Raw genomic sequence first — 24443 nt, forward strand, 5'->3', positions numbered from 1 at the left:
ACTTAAGAACTAAAAAGCTTTAGGAAACTAATGCTTGCCATGTGATGACTTCAAATGTATAGGAATAGTACACTTCACAATGGCAAATAAGGAATCACATCCTAAAAAGTGAGACAAAATATTTTATAAATTTAAGTTTCTATGGTTAAATATAAGAAAATTCAATGAAACTTAACAGAAAATAATATTTATTCAAGTAAAATCGTATAATGTAAGGAGTAATATACATTTTTTATTTGGAATAATTGTCTAAAAAATGTTAAATTATTGCACAACGGCCAATTCAGTTTTAATTTTTTTTAACGATTTGTCAATTTAGTCATTAACTTTTTAGGAATTTAATAATGTAGTCGTTCCAATTAATTTTAACTGAAAATTTCCAATGTGGCGATCGTACCACATAAGATGGCCAACATTCACGTCAAAGATTTTCTATCAAAGTTGGTCATTCCTAGTTTAGGCACTAGAATATGGTATTGATGATTCGAGAACCTGTAACCACCCCCCCCACCCCTCCCTGGGCGCTTGCAAAGGGAGGTCTCGTATGGGCTTACGAGAATGACGAGCTTGTTGAATGGTTTGCTGTCGTCTATGGTGCATCAGCGAATGGAATGAAGAAGTTGTGGAAGGGAGGAGGATTACGACGAAAAACTGCAGAATTGTAGAGAAGAATTTTTCTTATGGAAGTTGGGCAACTTAGGACAGGGAGAGGTTGAAATTATGGTTTTCGTCATCTCTTCGAGTTTAGAGAAAGTATAAAAAGCTATATAAATTATAAAGGTCATTGGAGAAAGCTACTTCTCTCATGCAGACTCGACCGTGGAAGTCGAAGAATTAAATCCTTGTGTTAATGGGATTTTATTGAGCATGCATTATAAGCGAAATACGTATCTATAGGCCTGTAAAGTCTAAGATACCTTAGCTTATCATATCAGTTAAATAATTAGTGGTGAAAGGGACTAGTACATTTTTCTAATTCTGTAACTTGTGTACATCACTCCGTTTTGGGTCAATACTACAAAAAACCTCAAATCAGCTCACTTATAACAAATTGACCGCAAACTAATTGAGGATTTTTGTAATACTATTCCTTCAATTTTTTATGGTCTTAATTTTAGATTTGTCGTTATTATTCAGTCCCATTTGTCCCTGCATGAACTCCATGCGGTTAAACTGTACCGAGATAATTTTCTTGTTAGCTTATTCCAGAAAATTTATGACATTCTTTGACCCAGAGGACTTTGAAATTATAATTAATAAGTCAGACACAGAACGTTACGTTGGTAATTGATTCAAAATATTCAATGTTACGATGGAATTCAATACCTAAATGAGTGAAAGTGTTGGTTGTTGGTGACGCCTCAATTTTTCACCAGTAAAATTTTTCTCATCAAACATTTTACTGATAAATCGAAATATACATTTTTGCAGGAATAATAATAAAAATGAATAATGAACGAAACACCGGGCCCATGACTCCACAGCCCATCCATGACTAGAAGATGTAGACTACTGAATCGAGAGTTTGGCCCAAGGGCTTTTAAGCTGGTTCAGGTGATGAATGACACCAAGAAGACCCACAAAGGATGAAATGGAACTTTCAATCTAGTCAAAGGGTCTTTTCCATTCTTACAACTACACCGTAAGAAAACCATATCGAGGTCAGTACAAATTACAAGTTACTGTCTGCTGCGACAATTCAAGATTAAATTACTATGCTGAGGTGATTAACATTCTCATGGTACTAAGTCTATAGCTTAACTAATACACGAAAAAGAAAAATAATAACTATAGGTGCAATCCATATTACACCACGATCAGTTAAATTACAATGCTGGAGTTAAATTACTAGGTACAAGAACTACAAGGTATGACCTTAAAGGAAATTTATAATACAAGGAGTAACATCTCTTAAGATGAAGTCATTTACCTTAGAGGAAGTAATTTCATATACGTTTGAAATGAGTAATTTAGCTTGAAAGTAAAGTTCACCATGCAAAATAAAGTTCGTAAACTTTTTATGTCATAACATTCGGTAACTTGCTACTGCAGGTCATTTTATATATTCATTGCATGCAGAAGGGAATCCGGTCACGTACTTTCCTATCAATGCATATTCATTATTGACGAAGTGCAGCTTCAGACAACACAGGCCTCCGAGACTTCTTAAGTCAGTCACGATCCCCAAGAGCATCAATCTTCCTCAACAATGAACTGAATATATAGGTTTCGAACCTTGATATCAAGGTCTTCATTGCATTAACTCTTCTGTGATCCTCCTCTCCATGTAGATGCAAAGTGGGAGAACCAGATTCTAACCAAACAACCCCCACTACGTTTTCACTTCTTGCCACGCGCCCTCGTCTGTAACATGCAGGAAAAGAAGGGACTGATGGAATCTACTCCTGTCACTGCAGGCATGAACTCAGATCCCACTTAGTGCATGAAAGTCTCAACTCATCAACTCATAAGCAGAGGGCACATCATGCAAGGGATGGCCTTTCCGGTTTCTCTCCATTATCCTTCTTGCCAGGGAAACTTGCTTCCCAACTGCAAAGACAAACGCTTTGCCTGTCCCTCCAGCACCTCTCGCTGTTCTTCCAACACGGTGGACATATTCGCTCGGATCCCGCAGGAAGTCAAAGAGAATAACATGATCCACTCCAGTGAAGTCAATTCCTCGCGATGCCCTGCCATATGGATGAAAAATCATCAGGATCTCGCAAAAGGATGAGAGTGACATGTCTTTGGTAAATTTGTATGTGCCCAGCGACCCCACCAACAGTTAAAAGCGGCCACCTTTTATTTGACCGCATCACAACCAGTGCTGTTAAAAGCACCAGGCCCTCTTAAGAGGCTTAGAGCCCACAATGCATCAGGCGCTAGGCTGAATGATGGGAGTGCCAAGTAAAAGTGGGGATTAAGCCATCAAGAAACAAATTAGTAGGTCTTTCAATCACAAATTAATCAAGGTCTGCATCGTAGCAAATATGCAGTGCTGCAAGATGTGAGTGTATAAAAGTTAACAAAGAATTAGAAAGGACAGATTACAAGATTAGTAGATCGACCTTCATTGTTTATTTTTTTGGTTCTGTCCTTCCTCACAAGCTTTGGAGGACAATGGAACAAGAGAGAACAACTGTAGCCGTTTTGAGATGAAAGAAGCTAAAAATCTTTCGGCTTCTTAGAGCCTAGAAGCTGTCCTCCACTTCCAACAGCTCTTTCAAAAAGATATTTATCTATTCTGTTCTTCATTTTTAGGGATAATGACAAAAATGGTCATTGAACTTTGACCCGATGTGCAATGCGATCAATGAACTTTTAATTTTTTCAATGTGGTCCCTAAACTTTATCCTAATGTGCAATGTGATCCTAAACTTTCATTTTGTTCAATATGATTCCTGAACTTTTAGTACATGTTCAACATAATTCTTGAATTATATGGAAATGTTCAATATTGTCCTTTCATTAATTCAAGAGTAGGACTACACTGAACATTTTCATATAGTTCAGGGACTAAACTGAACATGAACAAAAAGTTTATGGACCATATTAAACAAATTAAAAATTTAGGAACCACATTGCACATTGGATTAAACTTAATGAACTAGTTGTGTCATTTTCCCTCATTTTTACTAAGGACAGGATAAAAAAGTTGAAGGAAAAATGTCAATCTAGACAGATCTTTTCTAAGGCAACACCTCACATGAGAAGGACCTCACCTCGGGCCCTTCACCTCACTTTGCCTGAGCACCTAGGTGAGTGCCTCGAGTGTTAGCTAACGCTAAGCTCTTGCCCATCAATGAAATGGAGCTGAGCCCAATACCCAAAAACTTGCAAGTACACAGGCCCAATAATTTGAAAAATCCACTAGACAGAACAAGGCCTATCCCAGCCATTGCTATTTTCGTCTAATTCTTGTTGACACTGACTACATTATAATTGTGCAAGCTTGAATTGATAACTGAAGGCCGGGTCTTTGCAGGCCACGCATAGTTTAACTAAAGGCTTACTTTTAGGGATCAAGCTTGGCTGCTGAGCAGATATATCTCTAGAAACATAGTCTGATTAGTTTTGGACAAGGCAACTGTACATACCTGTCGGTGCAAACCAAAAACAAGGAGACATCTTTAGATGGAGAAGCAGCAAACTCTTTCATATTTGCCTGCCGCAACTCTTGTGAAACAGCAGCATGAAAAGGTAGAACTCTTGTACGAGAACCTTTTCTGTCAATGCGCTTCAATGCATTTTCAACTTTTCGACATGTCTCAATCTGTATATGGAGAAGAGGAAGGACGAGTTAAAAAGTATTGATGAGTTCTCCATCGAGGTGGCTTCAGAGCTGTCTCTCAAACTCCAGGTCAGAAGTTAGCAAGATGGGCGGGAGACAGAAGTAAATGTAATGATGAATCAATTTCAAGCAGCTCACACTGAAAGATCAACATACCTTGTTACAGAATACAATCGTTTTGGTTACTGGGCTTTCTTCCGCAAGCTGAATAAGAGCAGACTTCTTATTCAGGAATGCAGTATCTGAAGTCTTTTCACCGTCTTCCTCTCCACTACAATCTACAAGAAACTGGACATAATATGTGACAGTTAAATTTTTCCTCTATTACAATGGTATTCGGTCAGTTTTCTTCTTGACAGGAAAATAGGAGGAATGCCACTGGTCAGCTACCATAGCAAATTTATGCAACATGTTCATCAAGAAGGAAGGACAAAGCAATGTCATGTAACAGGAGATAACTGTTCAACCTGAATGAGAAAGCTCTTAGCCTATCTAGGATTACTGTCGCGAAAATAATCCTTCTCCAGTATATGCAGCCTAAATTAGTTTGTATAATACCTTTGTACAAAGTAAAAATTTGAAAATCAACAAACAGGCAAAGTGAAATAGAAAGAATTTTCGGGAGAACTGCACAAACTCTTCTGCAAATTGAGGAAAGAGAGAGATAGCATCCTAATATAATCCACAATCATCTCAGCGAGATCAATGAAATTTCAGAGCCTTCTCCTTTTCTTCACCTCCAAGCAGTTTTAATGTCTTACAGAATGCTGGTGGCATCTTTAGATAGTATAGACTGCTTTTGACCACAAGAATAGTATAGACGATCGATACATATGTGCTAAGAGTCACTCGAGGAAAAATTTCATTCCAATTCCCATCTCCCCCATCATATGCAGTAACAATCCACCCCCAAATCCAAAGCATCAAGGTAACCATGCTCCATCACTTTTAGGGAGCATAAACGACAGTTTAGTTATGAGTAATATATAGTCCAAAAGCATCCAGAAAAATGTATATACACGGAAGTGAATCCTTGTGTGCCTAAATTAGATAACAGTAATGTATCCACTGGCAAATAATGGAAGGGGGAATAATACAGCTTTAAAACAACCTCTTCAAGGTGAGGGCTTGTCCGATGAATGCCAGGTCCCATGATCACTTCACAGTTGGGGAAAATTTCAACTATTTTGCTATAAATATCTACTGGCAATGTGGCTGTCACAAACAGATACTGTGTAGCAACAGGTGAAGAATTGATTATGCTTTGAAAAGCTGCTTCAAACTCCTCATCCTTGCAGAGAATATCCACCTTGTCCAAAATCACGCTGCGCCATAAAGCCATAAATTATAGCAGAAGTTGCAAAAGAATCTGCAACATGTACAACGAAACCATTCTTCTATTTTTCAGTACACTATAGCTACATAGAGTTCTTTGTTTGTAGTATAGCATGGACTGAAATCTGCCGAATGCCAAAACCATCCAGGCTTTGATGTCATTCAAATTCTTAGCGGGAAAATCCATTAACGAAAGATTTTTTAACTTCATATCCTATATCCAACAATATGACGAGTGGAGCTTTCACAATTTGTCACCGGTCATTTCTCAAAGTTTCTACTGGGGCTAACGGATAGCAATATATCTAGCCTTTTTGTAAATCAAAGCAAAGGTCTCCATAACTCAAGCCAGAAAATCGAGTTTCAGCTGTGTAGGTAAGAGTAAGAATAGAAATTTCGCTAATATTTTCCTTTCCTCAAAGAATGGTAATGATACATGGTGATAGTACTAAATCTAGGAAACAGTAGCACAATTACATTCATTACTCAAAAACAGATGAGAAGAAGATGATTTTGAATAGCTCGTGCACCCAAACTCATTCATGCAACATTATACAATGCAGGCTCACCATCTAAGATCCTTCCAACTCCAAAAAGCCTTCTTTAATGAGAAAAATAAAGCGACCAGGAGTGGCTATTAGGACATCAACACCTTCTTCTATATTTTCCAGCTGAGTTTTCTGTCTGAAACCACCCGTGGCAACCATAGACCGGAATGGAGCCCCACACTTTGATATGGATCGGCAGTTACTCAAAACCTGCATAAAACTTACTATAGATATTAAGTATCACTCATGTGGACTACGTTAGTTTGTAATCAACAACTAGCAAAAACACACATGGCTATAAATAAAACAAACTAGAGAGTGTCTCCAAATTCAGAACACCTACATTTTCAACAGCTCCACAGAGATTACCAGTTTTGCCACATGAACGGATTATGCACATCATATAAGCAACTGTGCCACTCAAATTGCATATTTGTCTTTGCAGGAACCCAATACAATCTTTCAGATTGCAACACTTAGGAATCTCCATATTTTTATTTTTATTTTCATTTTTGAAAGAAGAGATGACAATTTGAGTATTATAGGCAACAAGTTGTTCAAAAGAATTTGACTGCCGCCGAAAATAAATTGCAGTGCTTTTTTACCACAAATTTGCTGCTTAAGCAAGAGCCTATCACAGTATGGGATGAGAGCCTAAAATGGCCATAAACAAGTAAAAGTTGGTGACTTGATTGCCAAAGCACGTAAGGGTAAAAGAAAAGGCACAAGAAAGGATACCGACTACCAACCTATGAAGCTAACTCAGCAGTTGGCACCAAAATGACAACTCGAGGGCTTCGTGAGAAGGATTTGCTAAGTCCCTGCAATTCTTCTTGTCTGAGACATTGGACTACTGGTGGAAGATAAGCCAGCGTTTTTCCCGAGCCACTCTGATCAGCTATAATACAAGTCTTTCCCTCAATTACAGGTTTGAATGCCATTGCCTGCAGTCATTCATAGTTAGCATCAATCTGAGTTGCAGTACACTAGGAGAAGATCTTCCTTTTGTCAAGTTGTAGATAGAACATCTTGATGGAATTACTTATCAATACCCATGAGAAGGAAAAGACAAAAACCGATGCTATAGGTTGGCCCTTCAATGACTTCTACATCCATCAGCTCCAAATTCATGCTTACAGATAAAATATTGATGATGACAAATGCAAGCTTACCTCTAGAACTATACGGAAACAAGGTCATCATTGATTTAAAGCCCAATGTGGATATCATGCAGACAGTAGATATAATGGAAATAATTAGAACGTGCTCAAATTTAGTATACTGCCAGCTAAAACAGCAGTAAGGAAGCAACGACCAAGTTCCTTTCATTTACCAGCCAAAAAAGAGAAAACAACAAGTTGAAACCTTTGACTTCGAGTAGGTCATACTATTGATGTACCTGAATATGTGAGGGGTGCAGAAACTGCTGCTTCCTCAAAGATTCAATCATATAGTCACTACAACCCAAATCTTCAAAGGACTTTCGACTATAGAAGTCACCATTGGAGGAAACTTTCCTATGCAAATTTAGATCTTTTGACTCAGATCTAAAGTCATCCACAGACACCCCCCTGCCCCATCCTCTGAAATCTGCATTAGAACTACGAACTGAATGCTCTGTTCCAACTACTCTGGTGGCAGATATGCCATGTTTATTGGGTTCCGTTCGGTACGCTGAATGATCCACATCTGCAGTGTCAGTCCTCCCTGCAGTGTCTTTGGCAGCTTTGGATCGGTAAGCACCCGAATCCTTTCCTTTAAGTCCAATGATAGCTGCTTCCTTCTTTTTCCCCTGTTGGTCCAATTTGGAATAAGAGAGATCAGGCACATCAAAAGGCACATTTTCTATTTCTTGTTCATAATCCTTGTGACTCGCTTCCTTTAGCTTGGAAGATTTTTCAGCAAGAGCTTTGACTCTCTGCGATTTCAATCGTCAAAACTTCTGCCCCTCACACTTGCTGCAGGAGAATCATCTTTTGGCAGCGTTGACCCATGATGATTGCCTGCAAAAGAAATGACTGTCAGATTTCATTTTATCGATGTAAAAACAAATTCATCTCCAAGCTCCGACTTTACACGTTACACAGAGGGATTAAGTATGCTGTGAGAAAGTCTAACACGGATTGAAATGGGAGAGAAATTTCTATCTTGTTTGCATATATTTGTTTTCGAGCCAAACTAAGAAAACCAAAATCTTCTGCCCAAGACTGCATGATTCAAATAAGCTCCAAAAGAAGAACTAGTGTTGGACTTAGTTATGCATCTGAACACAATAGTTCAGCTTTGGCATTTGCACAGCATGAAATGAATATAACAAATTGCTTGAGTTGTTCCAACGGCTCAGGTACCAATTATCAACAATGCATACACCATAAAAAAAAAAAAAAAAAAAAAAATAAAGGGAATCGTCATAAACGGAATAATCAAAAAAATAATAATAATAACTAATAATATAACTAACCTAACTTTCAGCTCAGCAACCCAAATGAGAGTACGCTAGTAACATCAAACCATCGTCCCAAAAAAGATAGCGAAAGTAAGACACAAATCCCCTTTATCTGCCACGCTCTTAAAACCAAATACTACCCAATCATCCACATGACCAAAGACTCAATTCGCAGCGAAGCATCACCTCCACTAGAACCGCCGCCGCCGCTCTTCCTCGCGGGCTTCCACCGGAGGACGTCCTCGGGCGGAGCCGGGGAGTCGGCCGGGTCGTCGCTGCCGCCCCAGACGATGAAACGCTCGCCCGTCTCGTCGTCGATCAGCTGGTAGGCCCCCGGAGTGTCCAAGGGGGTCCTCGTGTAGCCCCCGACCGGACGGCGAAATTAAGTCCCGCCGCCGGGAAGGCGGGGGCGGCGGCGGCGGCGATCGCCGAGGGCCCGGGAGGCGAGGAGACGGGGACGGAAGGAGAAAGGCACGCGACGGAGGTGGAGGTGGAGGTGGGGGTGTGGAATTGAGGCTGATGGAAGGAGAAGGAGCTTTCGCTAGCATCATCGTGCATGCCCAGAAAAATTAAGAAAATGAAGATGAAGAAGATGACGATGATAACGAAGATGAAGATTTTTTTTTTTTAACCCAAAACACTCCAAAATTGACATCTTTTCTGGAGAAAGTTTTCAAAGATATAAACTATCCAAACATCGTACCATAAGTTTTGAATTTTATTCATTAATGGGTCGATTTTAAGAAGGAAGGCCCACAGATAAAAGATATAAAATGTATTACTGAAATTTTATAAGGCCTAGATTTTTTGAAGTCTTGATAAGGAAGTGATGGAGATTTTTCGATCTATTATTTTCAATCTAATTTGGTGCATACTAATATATTTTGTAAGTTTTTCTCCTGACTAAGAATTAATATATACGAGAACGAAAAATGAAGCCATACAGAGTTACTACTACCACATCACATTTGAGAGTGTAATTGAATATTTCAGGGCATTCCATGATTTATTGTGATATATTGACGATCACTTCATTATGCAGTTTATCAATATGTGAGGAAAAGAATTAATAACCTAGGAAGCATCGACAATTTTCAAGAGCTTCCATTTTATGTCAAACGTTTCAACACATATTTAATATTAGCCAAGATGACTTTGAAGTCTTCATAAGACCCACTTAGAAGTTCTTTGAAGTCTTGATAAGGAACTTATCGAAGTTTTCGATCAATTATTTTCAGTCCAATTTGATGCGTATTTATAAATTTTGTAAACCTAACTAAAAAATAATATATACGAAAAGGAAAGAGGAACTCCTCTAAACGTATTGCCACAACACATTGAGAGTATCATCGAATATTTCAAGGCATTCCCTAATTTATTGCAATATCACCACTATAACTTCATTTGGCAATATATTAGTATATGAGGAAAGGAATTTTCTGAAATTAACTCACATAATGAGATACTAATAATCTAATAGAGACTATAATTTTTATGGGAGTATTTTCGCCAAATTTATATGTATTTTTTCACTAGTCAAAGACACCATTGAATAGATTCAAAAATTTCATCCCATGCCTTGCTTGGCTCGGTTGAACTAATTAGTCTTAATAGGCTAGTGCACGATCTTTGTTTAAGTTGGACTTCTTGAATTTATCTATTTCAATTATAGTTTCCCATAGCAAGACTTTCTCATCTTCTTCCAAATGTCAAGTACTTTTAAATTTTTTATTTTCACTTTTTAATGAAGTCATAGTTATTTTTTCACGTTTGTATCACTTTTCGAGATAAAGGTTCAAAAGTTATGTCCCAGTCCATGAAAATTCAGTAAGTGGCAAGCGGCGAGATTACAGGCCACGAGGTATCACAGAACCAGCTTCTCTCTCTCTCTCTTTTTATCTGTGTGTGAATAAAATCAGCTTCTCTTGCTGTTTTCTTGCTTGCGTACAGTCTCGTCTCTCAGCCCTTTTTCTTTGGTATCTTGTCGCCAAAGATGTCAATGCAAAAAACGGGTGTGTTTCTTGATCGCTTCCCTCAACTTGTTTGCACTTTGCAGTCGTTTTCAGTTGATGTTTCCTTTTCTCTGTGAATAAAATCAGCTTCTCTTGCTGTTTTCTTGCGTGCTACGGTCTTGTCTCTCAGCCCTTTCTCTTTTAGTTAAGAGATTTTATTGAGTATGTTTTCTTTGATTTAGCTTAGGTTTACGTAGATTGATCTCTTGAACAAGAAATTTGACTTAACTCGAACTTAGCATATGGAGGTTACTATCTTGATACATGTTATTAACGAGTGAAGTGTCATCCCATGCCTCACTTGGCTCCTAATTAGTCTTAATAGACTAGTGCGCAACTTTGTGTAAGCTGGACTTCTTGAATTTATCCATTTCAATTATAGTTTCCCAATGTCAAATAAGATAAGGTTTCCAAAGGAAGGACTCAAGTCATTTTGGAACCATTAGTTTGCTTTTGGCATTATTCCTAAACTCGTCAGATCTTGACAATGCTCATACAAGAGGGTCACGAGATAGAAAAATATTTTTCAAATCATTTATTTTTATGCAATAAACAACTAGTAAATTTGTTTTTCTCACTTTTCTTATCACACTAGAACATCCATGGAGCCATAGAGAGGCGAGTAGGGGATATTTCCCCATGCCCTTAATAGAAAACGAAAATAGAGCGAACACGTTGTAGGAAATACTTCTTTGTTGAATTCAAGCTAATCAAAATCTTTTAAATTAATTTTTCTTGTGATATTTTTTTTTTTTTAATATGGAATAGCTTTTAATACTTCATAACCACGATAAACACAATACATGGAATCTTCCATAAGTTGAGATTTTACCTCAACACAATGCAATATATCATATAATATGTCTAAAAGATTGTATCGGTTCAATATAAATTTTTATGATACTCTTTATATCTTTTATCTCATTTAATAGCTAAAATTGATCCTACTCCTTAATTAATACACAAGACTCGAGATTAAGACATTCTATGCTTTCATTTTTGACACCTAAATGGTCTTGATACTTTTTATCACATTTTGATTTAACATTAAACTTCTATAAATTTCTTGGTTTTTTTTTTTTCTTTCTTTTAGTCTTACTCAATACAATTGTTACCAAAAGTTAGGGTTGAAAAATGACTCAATCGTTGGGCCCCACTTGCTCCTCATCTCACCGCCTCCACCAGGGTTCCTCTTCCTCCGCCGCCGCCTCTCCGCCGCCTCCAGAGCTTCTCCGTCTCCCCCGCCGCCTTCTTGCTCCCTCATTGGTAGGTATATTCGGTGGTTGATTCTGTTGCCTCATTCGGTTAAAATTCATTCTATCTGTTCGATGAAATGCCTAGATCAATAGACATTTCATTCATTATTTTACCTCACGCGATTATATTATTATATTTCCAGGGACCCTGTTTTTTTCAGGCTTGATCCGAGAGTACCTGGTCTCTAGCGTGTCTGATTACTTTATCTTTTCATGTTCTAGTAGTGATGGCTATAGATTTAGTAGTACTTGCAGTTCCATAGCGATGTGCGGGTCATCCACTCATTTGATTTGATGGAATAACTCTTCTTGACAGTCTAGAAGATAAGTTCAGCTGAAGAGGGGTTTTGGGGGGGAGAGAACAAGATGCCTCTGTATGACTGCGTGCTTTTGCTGAAACCCCATGTCAAGAAGGAAGCTTTGATGGATATGGTGGCTCGGATAGGAAGAGACGTCTATAAGAAAAACGGGGGTCGTCACTGAGGTAAAATCATTCGGGACGGTCCAGTTGGGTTATGGTATCAAGAAGCTTGATGGGCGATTCTTTCAGGTGATTCTTCTGTTGAAATTCGAGCCCTTCTGCTTGCTTGTTCCGAGCTTTCCATCTACAGATAATTCTCTTGTTGGCTTGTCAATTCATGTTGTGCTTGTGATATGCAATTAGATTTGATTCATCTTCTTTGTTTAAATTCCTGGTTTATGTAACTTGGAAGCTACAAATGAGCTATCTGTTTTGACAGAATGACGGAGAGTACTCTCTAGAACAAGATAACGTAACAGAATATGACAGAAGATGATGCAGAAATGCTGAATCTATTAGGTTTCACAACTGGAATGCTTAACGCGACCATGTATTTGGCTGGCTCTTTCCCTCATGTTCGAAGTAGCAAGCTGCAGGAGAAATTGATTATGTTGGCACATATGTCGAGCAAAATTATCCTAGCTTATGAGAAAATCTCATAATGTGATAATGTCTTCGGCTGGCTCCTTGCCTTATGTTAGGAGTGGAAGCCATAGGAGATGGTAATTATACAGGCAGATATGTTGGAACAAATATTAACTAGCTTATGAGGAAATCCCATACTGGATTGGAGTTGTATGTTCGGTTTTGCACTGATGCTGTTACCATCCTAGCTTATTGCTGTTAATACTTACCATGGTCATTTTTTCATCTAAGTTAATCAATGGCTACTGTAGCAATTGATGGAAGATTTAATTTTGCAATGTTGGTCTGGCAGGAAAATCACACCAGAGTTCACTCTACTATTCACTCACTTTCGAAGTGGCTATTCATTTTCAAACTTTCATTCACTTTGGTTTTGCTTTCAATCGAATAACTTTGGTGATTGACCTGCGAAAAACTCATTGGAAACCTGATTCGACAGCTGGTTTTGATAATTTTAATCTGATTTTGATATTAATTTGAAATGGCAGTATGAGTTCAATATTAAAGTCTAGTGACTGAAATGAAATTTATCTAAAGTTGAGTGAGTGGCAAAGCAAAATTACCTACAGTTGACTGACCTACAATGAAAGTCTAATAAAACACATGCACCTTCCGTGTCAATATTACAATGATGCCAGGTCAAACTTCTAATGGGATTTTGAATGGCTAGTCAACAGAGTGACCTTATGGAGAACAAAACCAAAGTTGAGTGATCTATATGCTGAACTTGAAAGTTGAGTGATCTATTTGAAAGTTAAAAGTTGAGTGATGTATAGTGTAATTTACCCTTGTCCTGGCAGTAATATGTACTGTTTGGATGGGCTCTCTATCTGCTACTCTTCCTGATGAAGCAGTAAGATGATATTTAGTTGGTTGCACTTTTACCTTGTGGAGGAAAGAGGATTCTAGGTCTCTTGCTATTTCTCTCATGTTGATTTCTTTGATCTAGACACTGATATCACTTTTATGTTTCTGTTGCTCATCATGCAGGGTCAGATGATGCAGTTGACCATGATGGCTTCACCAATGATGAGCAAAGAGCTGCATTACTTGAATAGGGAAGATAGATTATTGCGCTGGCTTCTTGTGAAGCACCGAGACACAAAATATGGGCTGGAATTTCTTACTGAAGAAGATGAGAAGCGTGAACTGAGCAGATTTCCTCGTAGTTCTATATTTGATGATGAGGATGCAGATAAGGATGTAGATGATGATGAGGATGACGACGACGACGAATATGAGGTGGACGGAGAGGAAAGGAAAGAACAATAAAGAGCAAATCGTCATGTCTGGGGTCATGAATTTTGTTGATTTGATGCGTATTCGGGTCTTGCTTCAGTGTTAGCAGATGCTCATGCTCGTGTTTAGTATCTCTCAAATGCAAAATGTGATTCATTTTTTGTGATTCTGCCATCTACCTGTTGAAAGTAGCTGTGAGAATGAAGGTTTTAGTTCATTTTTGCAGGTTTCTTTTGTCAGTGAGTGGTTTGAAGTACCATACTTTAACTAGTACCATATACAGAAATGAGGGAGACTATTGCATGACTGCATGTTGGATTTGTGTCTCACGAGCAGGCCAATCTCAAGATCTTCATCTGATTATGGAACTTCTGAAGTTTGGCATTTCTTGTTTCGATTTATCTCGTCTTCAGTTCTTGTTTAGTATGTAAAGCCAAACCAATCAGAGAGCAGTTTCAACAGCATGACCTGTGGTAGATGATAGTTAACAGCTGGTGTGGGTCTTGTTCAACGTGATGCCTGGAGGAAGAAATTCTAGATCTTTTGAGTGTTACTAACGCATCGCCCACTAGCAGTGTTTCGTGAGGGATGCTGCTGAGCTTAGAATGACATTGGCATTTTGTTACCGAACTTTATGGTGCCACTGGAACTCTTTCCATTTTAATCCATGAAATTGTAGGAAATGCTGAATGAATATCGCGGATGCAACTGACTTTATTCACCAATATTTTGGCATCCTCAGATTGCTTGACACTCCATGAGCAGAATGTGGTATGAGACTCCGAAGTTTATGGTGTCCCTCCATATATTATTACTGGCGAATGACATAATTTTTGTTAATATGTCGCATTTAGAATGAATTGGAAAACCACATTAGTGTAACGCTTGAATCAATTTTTCTCTCTCAGTGAATCAAGCAAACAAATCAGCAATAGCAGCTAGATTAACAGGACGAAGCCAAGAGGTAAAAGTTCTCCCAGAGAAAGGCATCTGCATTTTGAAGCACACCAATGTAGAACTGCTTCATAATCTCTATACTCCTAATATTTGTATGAATTGGTTGAGGCCACATTCGCAGATCAGGTTCGACCAAAAGGAGAAAACCGAGAAGATCTTTGCAACATAAAGTTCATCTAAGACAGTGAACTGCATTGACTGTTAACTTTCTAAGCATAAAAAAAGAACTAATGGCTGGAATATGTATTTAATTTATGCTCTATCACTTTCCTCGCCCACTCTATATCACGCCTACTCTTATCAGCTTGCTTACAGAGAACATCAATATCTGCCATGACATCTTCCACCCTTTTCTTGATCTCCAACACTCCACGCTTCACCGCTTCTTCCTGTTCTTCTCCAAGAGCGAAGTCAGCATTTTGCACGATCGACTCAATCTCAGTTTCCAGCTTACTCACAAGCGATTGAATCGTCTCCAACTCTTTGATTGAGATCATGGTTCCACTTCCCGCAGTCATTAAGTTAATCAACTCCCTTTTTTTCAAGTTCCTTTGGTATTTTTTCCACCGAGAGTAACACCACTCGCCGACTGTCCCTATTGGAGCTGTCAGAGCAGTAGCTACAGCAATCACAACAGGCGGTGCACCGATCGCAACTGCAACGACTGAGAAGATCACAGTGGCCACGAAGGCGGTCACAAATATGGCATTGGCTCACCCTTCTGCAAGCTTGTGCAGATTTAATTTTTTTGGCAAGCTTCTTCTTACAACTCTGCAACTTCTGCAACATCTCTGCCTGCTGCTCATTCACCGAGTGAAGGAGAGTGAAGAACTTGTCCGTGAATGGGTTGGCTGCTTCGTTGAATTTCTTGAGCTCCCGCAGTGTCTCGACATACTTCTTCCCTCCCACATTCTCTCCTCTCTCTTCTTCAAAGTCCGTAAGTGCATCGCGAATCTCCCACTGGTTACCATGGGCCTGACTCAGGCAATCATTGAGGGAGGAATACAATTTTAATATATTTTGGACACAGTCGAAGTAACAAATCACTAAATCGGACAGCTCTTTGTCATTTACATTTAGAGGAAGTAATTTAATTTACCTTTTGAGTAATTTAGCTTGAAAGTAAAGTTGGCTATGCGGTATAAAGTTTGTAAATTATATTTTGTGCTCGTAAATTAGCTTCTTATACCGTAACGCTCAGTAACTTGCTATAGCAGGTCATTTTATATATTCATTGCATACAACAGGGGATACGGTCCCGAACTTTCCTATCATTGCATATTCATTATCAACAAAGTGCAACTTCAGACAATATGGGCCTCCGAGACTTCTTAACTCGGTCTCGATCCTCAGGAGCATCAATCCTCCTCGACAATGAACTGAATAAAGACCGAAATATATAAGTTTTGAACCTTGATATCAAGCTCTTCATTGCATTGACGCTTCTGTGATCCCCTCAACATGGAGATGCAAAATGGGAGAACCAGATTCTAACCAAACAACTCCTTTACGTTTTCACTTCTTGCCTCGCGCTGCTCCTCCGTAACATGCAGGAAAAATAGAATGGACCGATGGGATCTACTCACGTCATGAATTCAGATCCCGCTCAGTGCATGAACGTCTCATCAACTCATAAGCGGAGGGCACATCATCCTAGGGATGACCTTTCCAGTTTCTCTCCATTATCCTTCTTGCCAGGGAAACTCGCTTCCCAACTGCAGAGACGAACGCTTTGCCCTTCCCTCCAGCACCTCTCTCTGTGGCAGACATATTCGCTCAGATCGCGCGGGAAGTTGAACAGACTAACATGGTCCACTCCAGTAAAGTCGAGTCCTCGTAACGACCTGTCATATGGTTGAAAAATCATCAGGATCTTGCAAATGCCTAAGGAAAGATGAGAGTGACATGTCTTAGGTAAATTCATGTGTATCCAGTGACCCTGCTCTGCCTTTCGTTTGACCATGTTGCAAACAGTGCCGTTAAAATCACTAGGCGCTGTTAAGAGACTTAGACCCCACAGTGCCTCAGGCACTAGGCTGAACAATGAGAGGTGCCAAGTAAGAAGTGGGGATTAATCCATCAACAAACAAATTATTAGGTCTTTCATACTTAGAATCACAAGTTATTCGAGGTCTGCATCGTAGCACAAATTGCACTGGTGCAAAGACGTTAACCTAGACAAATCTTTTCTGAAGCAATGCCTCAGAGGAGGAGCACCTCATCTCAGGTGCTTACCTTAAATGAAGAAACCTTGCCTGAGATGAGGTGAGTAGCAGAGGCTTCGCCTCGCTTTGCTAAAACGCCCAGGTGAGTGCCTCGAGTGTTAGCTAAAACTCAGCTCTTGCCTATCCCAATTATTCACAAAACCCACAAGACAGAACAAGGCCTATCCCAGCCATTACTATTTTCATCTAATTCTTGTTGAGACTGACTCCATTATTAAATGTGCAAGCTTGGATTGAGAACTGAAGGCCTGGGTCTAGGCAGGTTATGCACAGTTTAACTTAAGGCCTACTTTTAGGGATGAAGCTCCGCCGCAGAGCAGATCTATTTCTAGAAGCATAGTTTGATTGATATCGCACAACGCATCTATACATACCTGTCGGTGCAAACCAAACACAAGGAGACATCTTTGGATGGAGAAGCAGCAAACTCTTTCATATTTGCCTGCCGCAACTCTTGTGAAACAGCAGCATGATAAGGTAGAACTCGTGTATCAGCACCTTTTCTGTCAATGCGCTTCAATGCATTTTCAACTTTTCGACATGTCTCAATCTGTATATGGAGAAGAGGACAAAGTAATGATGACTCCTCCATTCAGTGGCTTCAGAACCTTCTCTCAAACTCCAGGTCAGGAGTCAGTGAGATGGTCGGGAGAGAGAAGGAAATGTAATGATGAGTCAATTTCAAGCAGTCTTTACTGAAAGATCAACATACCTTGTTACAGAAAACAATCGTTTTGGTTACGGGTCTTCTTCCATAAGCTGAATAAAAGCAGACTTCCTATTCAGGAATGCAGTATCTGGGGTCTTTTCACTGTCTTCCTCTCCACTACAATCTATGAGAAACTGGACATGATATGTAACTCTTAAATTCTCCCTATTACAATGGTATTCCATTAGTTTTCTTCTTAACAGGAAAATAGGAGGAAAAGCGCTGGTTAGCTACCACAGCAAATTTATGCAACATGTTCATCAAGGGGGAAGGACAAAGCAATTTCATGTAACAGAAGATTACTGTTCCACCTGCATGAGAAAGCTCTTAGCCTATTTAGGATTAATGTTGTGAAAATAATCCTTCTCCAGTATATGCAGCCTGAATTAGTTTCTACAATACCTCTATACAAAGTTAAATTCAGAGAGTCAATGAACTGGCAAAATGAATAGAAACAACATTTAGGACAACTGCAAAAACTCTTCTGCAAATTGAGGAAAGAAGAGAAACAGATAGGACCCTAATATAATCCTTAATCATCTCAGCACAATCAATGAAATTTCAGAGACTTCTCCTGATTTTATTTCTCTTCACCTCCAAGCAGATAAAATGACTTACAGAATGCTGGTGGCACCTTTAGATGGTATACACTGCTTTTAGCCAAAAGAATACTATAGACTACTAATACGCATGTGCTAAGAGACATTCAAGGAAAATTTTTTATTCCACTCTTCATCCACTTTCCATCTTCCCCCATCAGTATGCAGTAACAATCCACCCCCAAAACCAAAGCATCAACGTAAAACGATGCTCCATCACTTTTAGGGAGCATAACCAACAGCTTAGTTATGAGTAATTTGTTGTCCAAAAGCATCCAAAAAAATGTTCAGACACGGACGTGAATCCTTTTGTGCCTAAATTAGATAATAGTAATGTATCCATTGGCAAATAATGGAAAGGGAAATACTACAGCTTTAGACCAACCTCTTCGAGGTGAGGGCTTGTCCGATGAATGCCAGGTCTCATGATCACTTCACAGTCGGGAGGAATTTCAACTATTTTGTTATATATATCTACCAGCAATGTGGCTGTCCCAAACAGATACTGGGTGGCTACAGGTGAAGAATTGATTATGCTTTGAAACGCTGCTTCGAACTCCTCATCATTGCAGAGAATATCCACCTCATCCAAAATCACGCTGCAGCGTGAAGCCATAGATTATACCAGCAGTTGCAAAACAATCTGCAGGATGCATAAAGATATCATTCTTCTGTTATTGAGTACATCATAGCTACGTAGAGCTCAGTGTTTGTAGCATAGCATGGACTGAAATCTGCCAAATGCCAAAATCATCCAGGCTTTGACGTCATTCAAATTCTTAGCAGGCAAATCCCTTAACAAAAAGATTTTTAACTTCATATCCTATATCAAACAATATGACAAGTGGAGCCTTCTCAATTTGTCACCAGTCATTTCTCAAAGATTTGTACTGGGGCTAACGAATAGCAATATATCTAACATTTTTGTAAATCAAAGCAAAGTTCTCCATAACTCGAGCCAGAAAATCAAGATCCAGCTGTGTATATAAGAATAGAAATTTCGCTAATCTTTTCCTTTCCTCAAAGATTCGAAGAATGGCGATGATGAATGGTGGAAGTACTAAATCAAGAAAACAGTAGCACAATGACATTCTTTACTCAAAAACAGATGAGAAGATGATGATTTCGAATAGCTCGTGCACCCGAACTTATTCATGCAGCATTATACAATGCACAGGCTTACCATCTAAGATCCTTCAACTCCAAAAAGCCTCCTTTACTGAGAGAAATAAAGCAACCAGGAGTGGCTATTAGGACATCAACACCCTCTACTATACTTTCCAGCTGAGTTTTCTGCCTGAAACCACCTGTGGCAACCATAGATTGGAATGGAGTCCCAAACTTCGATATGGATCGGCAGTTACTCAAAACCTGCATAAAACTCACTATAGAATTTTAATGCTCACTCATGCGAGCGCAAAAAATTATGTTATGTTTGTCATCCACTACTAGCAAAAACAAGCATTGCTGTACATAAAACCAACTATAGAGTATCTCCAAATTCAGAACACCTCCATTTTCAACAGCTCTAAGGAGATTACCAGTTTTGCCTCATGAGTAAATTATGCACATTATTAAGAAACTTTGCCACTTAAATTGTCTATATGCCTTTCCAGGAACCCAATACAATCTTTCAGATTGCAACACTTAGGAATCTATTTTTCTTTTTCTTTTTCTTTTTTTCTTTTTTTCCCTTTTCTGAAAGAAGAGATGACAATTTGAGTATTATAGGCGACAAGTTGTTAAAAACAGGTTGACTGCAACTGAAAATGAGTCGGAGTGCTTTTTTACCACAAATTTGCTTCTTAAGCAATAGCCTATCACAGTATAGGATGAGCGCTTAAATTGGCCATAAACTAGTAAAAGTTGATGAGTTGCTTGCCAAAGCACGTAAGGGCAAAGGAAAAGGAACAAGAAAAGACACCAACTACCAACCTGTGAAGCTAACTCAGCAGTAGGCACCAGAATGACAGCTGCTTTGTGAGAACGATTTGCTAAGTCCTTGCAGCTCTTCCTCCCCAAGATGTTGGCCTACTGGTGCAAGATAAGCCAGCACTTTTCCCGAACCACTCTGATCAGCTATAATACACGTCTTTCCCTCAATTAAAGGTTTGAATGCCATCGCCTACAGTCATCCATTGTTAGCAGCAATCTGAGTTGCAGTACACCAGGAGAAGACCTTCCTTTTGTCAAGGTGTAGATGGAACATCTTGATGTAAAGGCATCCACAGAAACCCCTGCCCCATCCTCTGAAATCTGCATTAGAACTGCCAAGTGAAGGCTCTGTTCCAACTATTCTGGTGGCAGATATGCCTTGTTTATTAGTTTCCATTAGGTGCGCTGAATGATCCATTTCTTCTGTGGCAGTCCTTGCTGCAGTGCCTTTGGCAGCTTCAGATTGGTAAACACCTGATACCTTTCCTCCAAGTACAAGGATAGCTGCTTCCTTATTTTTCCCTAGTCGATCCAATTTAGGAAAAGAGAGATTTTCTGCTACTGCTTCATAATCTCCACGACTCACTTGCTTTAGCTTGGACAATTATTCAGCAAGAGCTTTGACTCTCTGCCATTTCACATTGCACAGAGGGATTCAGTACACTACAAGAAAGTCTTAGCACAGATTGAAATGGGAGAGAAATTTCTAACTCTGTTCGCATACATTCGTTTTCAAGCTAGACTAAGAAAACCAAAATCATTTGCCCAAGACTGTATGATTCAGATAAGCTCCAAAAGAAGATCTAGTGTTGGATTTGTTATCCTCCATCTGAACACGATGCATACAACAAATCGCTCGAGTCGTTCCAAGAGCTTGGATACCAATTGTCAACAATGCAAGCATAGAAAAAGAAACCCCCGACAAATAAAAAGGGAAATTCGTCATCAGAACAAACCGCATCAGTCATTCCGACTTGCACATTAACATGGAACACGTCTACAGTCGAATGCAAACTAACAGCTCGATTACTGAGATAAATCCAACCCTTACCGTCTCGTCATCGATCAGACGGAATCTCCTAGGGCATCCCGCGTTGCCCCCCGACCGGACAGGCGGAAGGAGAAAGAGTGGGGGCGCGACTGAGCCGGAGCTGGAGGTGGAGGTGGAGGCGAAGGAGCTTTCGGTAGCCATCATTATAGTTTCCGACGCCCAGAAGCTTCAGCTTTTACCCGATGATCTAAAATTTTGGGGTCTGAAATACGAACCCCGTCCCTCTTCAAAAAGAGCCAAGGCCTCAGATATTAAAAATACCCTTAATCTCTTCCCATGTTGAATATTCAGAGTCCGAATCCCTTCTTCCTCTCTAAGTAATTGACTCGGAGAAGAGATCACCCAATGTGACTACTGGGATTTCGCGGATGAGGGGCCAATAGCTGCCGGTCCCTTTCCTGCATCGCTTCTCCAGAATCCCACATCCTTCGATCCAGAGATATTCTAGGGAGGGAGGGAGGCCATCCTGGGGCAACTCCCTCAGCTTCGGGCAATCGAAGATCCATAAGTTCTGTAGAGAGGGAGGGAGACTGCTGGACAGTCTTTCCACTTTCCCATATCTCTGATATAGAGATAGGTCAGAGAGGAAGGGAGCGGAAGCACAAGATCCTCCTCCTCTCCCACTCCTCCCACGCTGCCGTCGATGTCTAGGCAACCAAGGGAGGTGAGGGGGTAAGCCACTCCCTCACCGGCTGCTTCATATTCTCGCATTTTATTATCTTAAGAAACTCTAGCTGGGGCGGCAGTCCTCCATCAGGGAAGCGCGTAATACTCTCACACCTACAAATTCATCAGAGTTTGGAGACTCGTGAGTCGATGCAACTGATTAGGTAACGATTTTATCTTCGGACAATCTTGAAGATTAAACCACGAGATGCCGGGAGGAAGAGGAGGGAAGCACTCCAGCTCCAATGCAGGACACTTCCACAAACACAAGGAAGTGAGATGGGAAAGTGTGTCCAGCCCCTGTGGTAAGCTTCTCAAGTTCTTGAAAGAGGTAATACTGATCCTTTGAAGTGATTGAAGACGGTCTATAGGTATCTCCGCAAGCGACTCCACTCCCCTACACGACGAAATTTCAAGTGTCTTGAGGGTCGCTTGTAAAAAACTACTCTCGCTGAATGAAGAGGTTGGTAGAGAATCGCATTTGTAGATTTGTAGTTTTTGCAAACAAGACGTCATGTCACCATGATTATTGGCGCTGCTGCTTGATTCATCCATATGAACACTTAATCCTCTAGGTAAAGATTGCAACATCTCGCAATCTCCGATATTTAATGATATCAATGACGCCAACATATCTATTTCGGGGAAGGACACAAGTTTTGGACACTCTTGACGGTCAAGTCTTGAAGAGAGGAAAGGGTATAAATCTTGTTTGGCTGCTTCTCCAAATTGATGCAATTCTGTGAGTCCATTGTCTCCAGCTTGCTAGGCAACTCTATATCTCCTTCTCCAACTGAAAATGATATCAATTCTGGACAATTTTTGACAACTAAGCTCTTCAGACAAGCGAGATTCTGAATTACATCTCTCTCTTGCCACAAGTACATCAAATTTTTACAACTTTCCATCTCCAACTTCTCCAGCTTCACCAAGGAGCTTGTAAACCCGAAATTTAAGCAAGTTAATTCAACAACATCTCGTATGACAAGAGCGATTAGAGATGTCAAGTTTACCAAACTCTTCAACACCCCCTCATTACAACCTCTAAAGTTTAATTCATTGAGGGCTGGAAGGCTATAGATAAAGGATGAGGTATCCATATAAGGACAAGAGTTGATTTCTAGCTTTCTGAGGGAGCTTAGTTGACTAGGCAATCTTCCAATCAACATAGGACAATCCTGAACGACCAGATGTTCAAGACAAGGGAATAAAACTCCTTCTTCTTCATTGCCGACGCGATGAGACCAATCCTCCCACGATGGCATGTCCTTTAATTCCAAAGTCATTAAAGATGGAAAAGGACTTCCAGTTCCATAAAATTCGGACCCTACCGTGCGTATTGCATTTAGACCTTCGATGTACAGTTCTTTTAGAGAAGATAGTTGTCCCAATGAGGCTAGCACTTTGGCCTGACAACACCCATGTAAACGTAAATGCACCATCTTAACATATGAGGGACTTCCTAACCATGATGGAAATTCTAAGCCACCATAGTAGGATATTGTGAGATTTTCAAGTTTTGGGTGAGGGCGAAGAAAGTCAAGGACTTTTGCTTCAAGCTCTTCATTTCGGAAATTTCCAAAATCTTCGCACCATTGCATGGTCAATCGGCATATTCCCTCCTTCATGCATAAATTGGCATCCATGGCATCTCTGGCTTCTCGAATCTTATGCAAATTAAAGATGCATAACTCCCCTCCAAGGTTCTCTAGATTTTTCAACTCCTTCAATCTCGACCCTATTTCCGTTCCCACTACAAATTTGGACAGCATCTCAAGACCCACCAAATTACCTATATATAATGGCATCGCTTTTAGGCGTCGAAGTGTTGGTCAAGTCAAGAAATTTTAGATTGATCAATTTCTCCATACCTTCCGGTAATTCGATAAGATATAGACATCCCCGCAACATCAAGTCCTCTAGGTAGTATAATGCAACAATTGACTTTGGAAGGATTTCAATATGAGTATACGACAAATTGAGGCACCTCAGGTGCCTCAGTTTGCCAATGCAATCCGGGACCTCTCTAATGTAATAGTGACATAATGAAAACACCCTTAAGTATTTCAATTCGGATAACAAGTCACCTAACACTTTCTGGGACAAATAAAACGAATAATAATAGTTAGGTTGCTTCACTAACAATATGAAGCTCCTAAGTCCCTTCATTTCATAATATATCTTGAATCTTTTTCGTGGACAATGTGTTGGCTAGAAATGAATGAGGC

General features: G+C 39.7%; 2 protein-coding genes and 2 pseudogenes across 2 annotated transcripts; 1 reads left to right on the forward strand and 3 right to left on the reverse strand.

Moving 5' to 3' along the window:
- Nucleotides 1–1762: 1762 nt before the first annotated feature.
- LOC104429173 lies at nt 1763–8107 on the reverse strand (annotated as a pseudogene).
- A 3639-nt stretch (nt 8108–11746) lies between these two features.
- LOC104456842 (30S ribosomal protein S6) lies at nt 11747–14439 on the forward strand. Its single transcript, XM_039307662.1, is given in 4 exon segments — nt 11747–11898; nt 12032–12356; nt 12358–12438; nt 13825–14439. Coding segments are annotated over 3 exon segments (465 nt in total). The 5' UTR covers nt 11747–11898; nt 12032–12254; the 3' UTR covers nt 14107–14439.
- Nucleotides 14440–14985: 546 nt separating this feature from the next.
- Nucleotides 14986–16389, reverse strand: LOC120290706 (UPF0496 protein At2g18630-like). Its single transcript, XM_039307073.1, has 4 exons — nt 16273–16389; nt 15798–16005; nt 15297–15694; nt 14986–15063 (listed from the first exon to the last, which is right to left on the reverse strand). Exons 1-4 carry the CDS (start codon nt 16387–16389, stop codon nt 14986–14988), a joined length of 801 nt encoding a protein of 266 aa, XP_039163007.1.
- On the reverse strand, nt 15202–21540 carry LOC104429175 (annotated as a pseudogene).
- Between the last annotated feature and the right edge of the window lie 2903 nt (nt 21541–24443).

Source organism: Eucalyptus grandis, chromosome 2 (genome assembly GCF_016545825.1).
Source record: "Eucalyptus grandis isolate ANBG69807.140 chromosome 2, ASM1654582v1, whole genome shotgun sequence".
Lineage (NCBI taxonomy): Eukaryota > Viridiplantae > Streptophyta > Magnoliopsida > Myrtales > Myrtaceae > Eucalyptus > Eucalyptus grandis.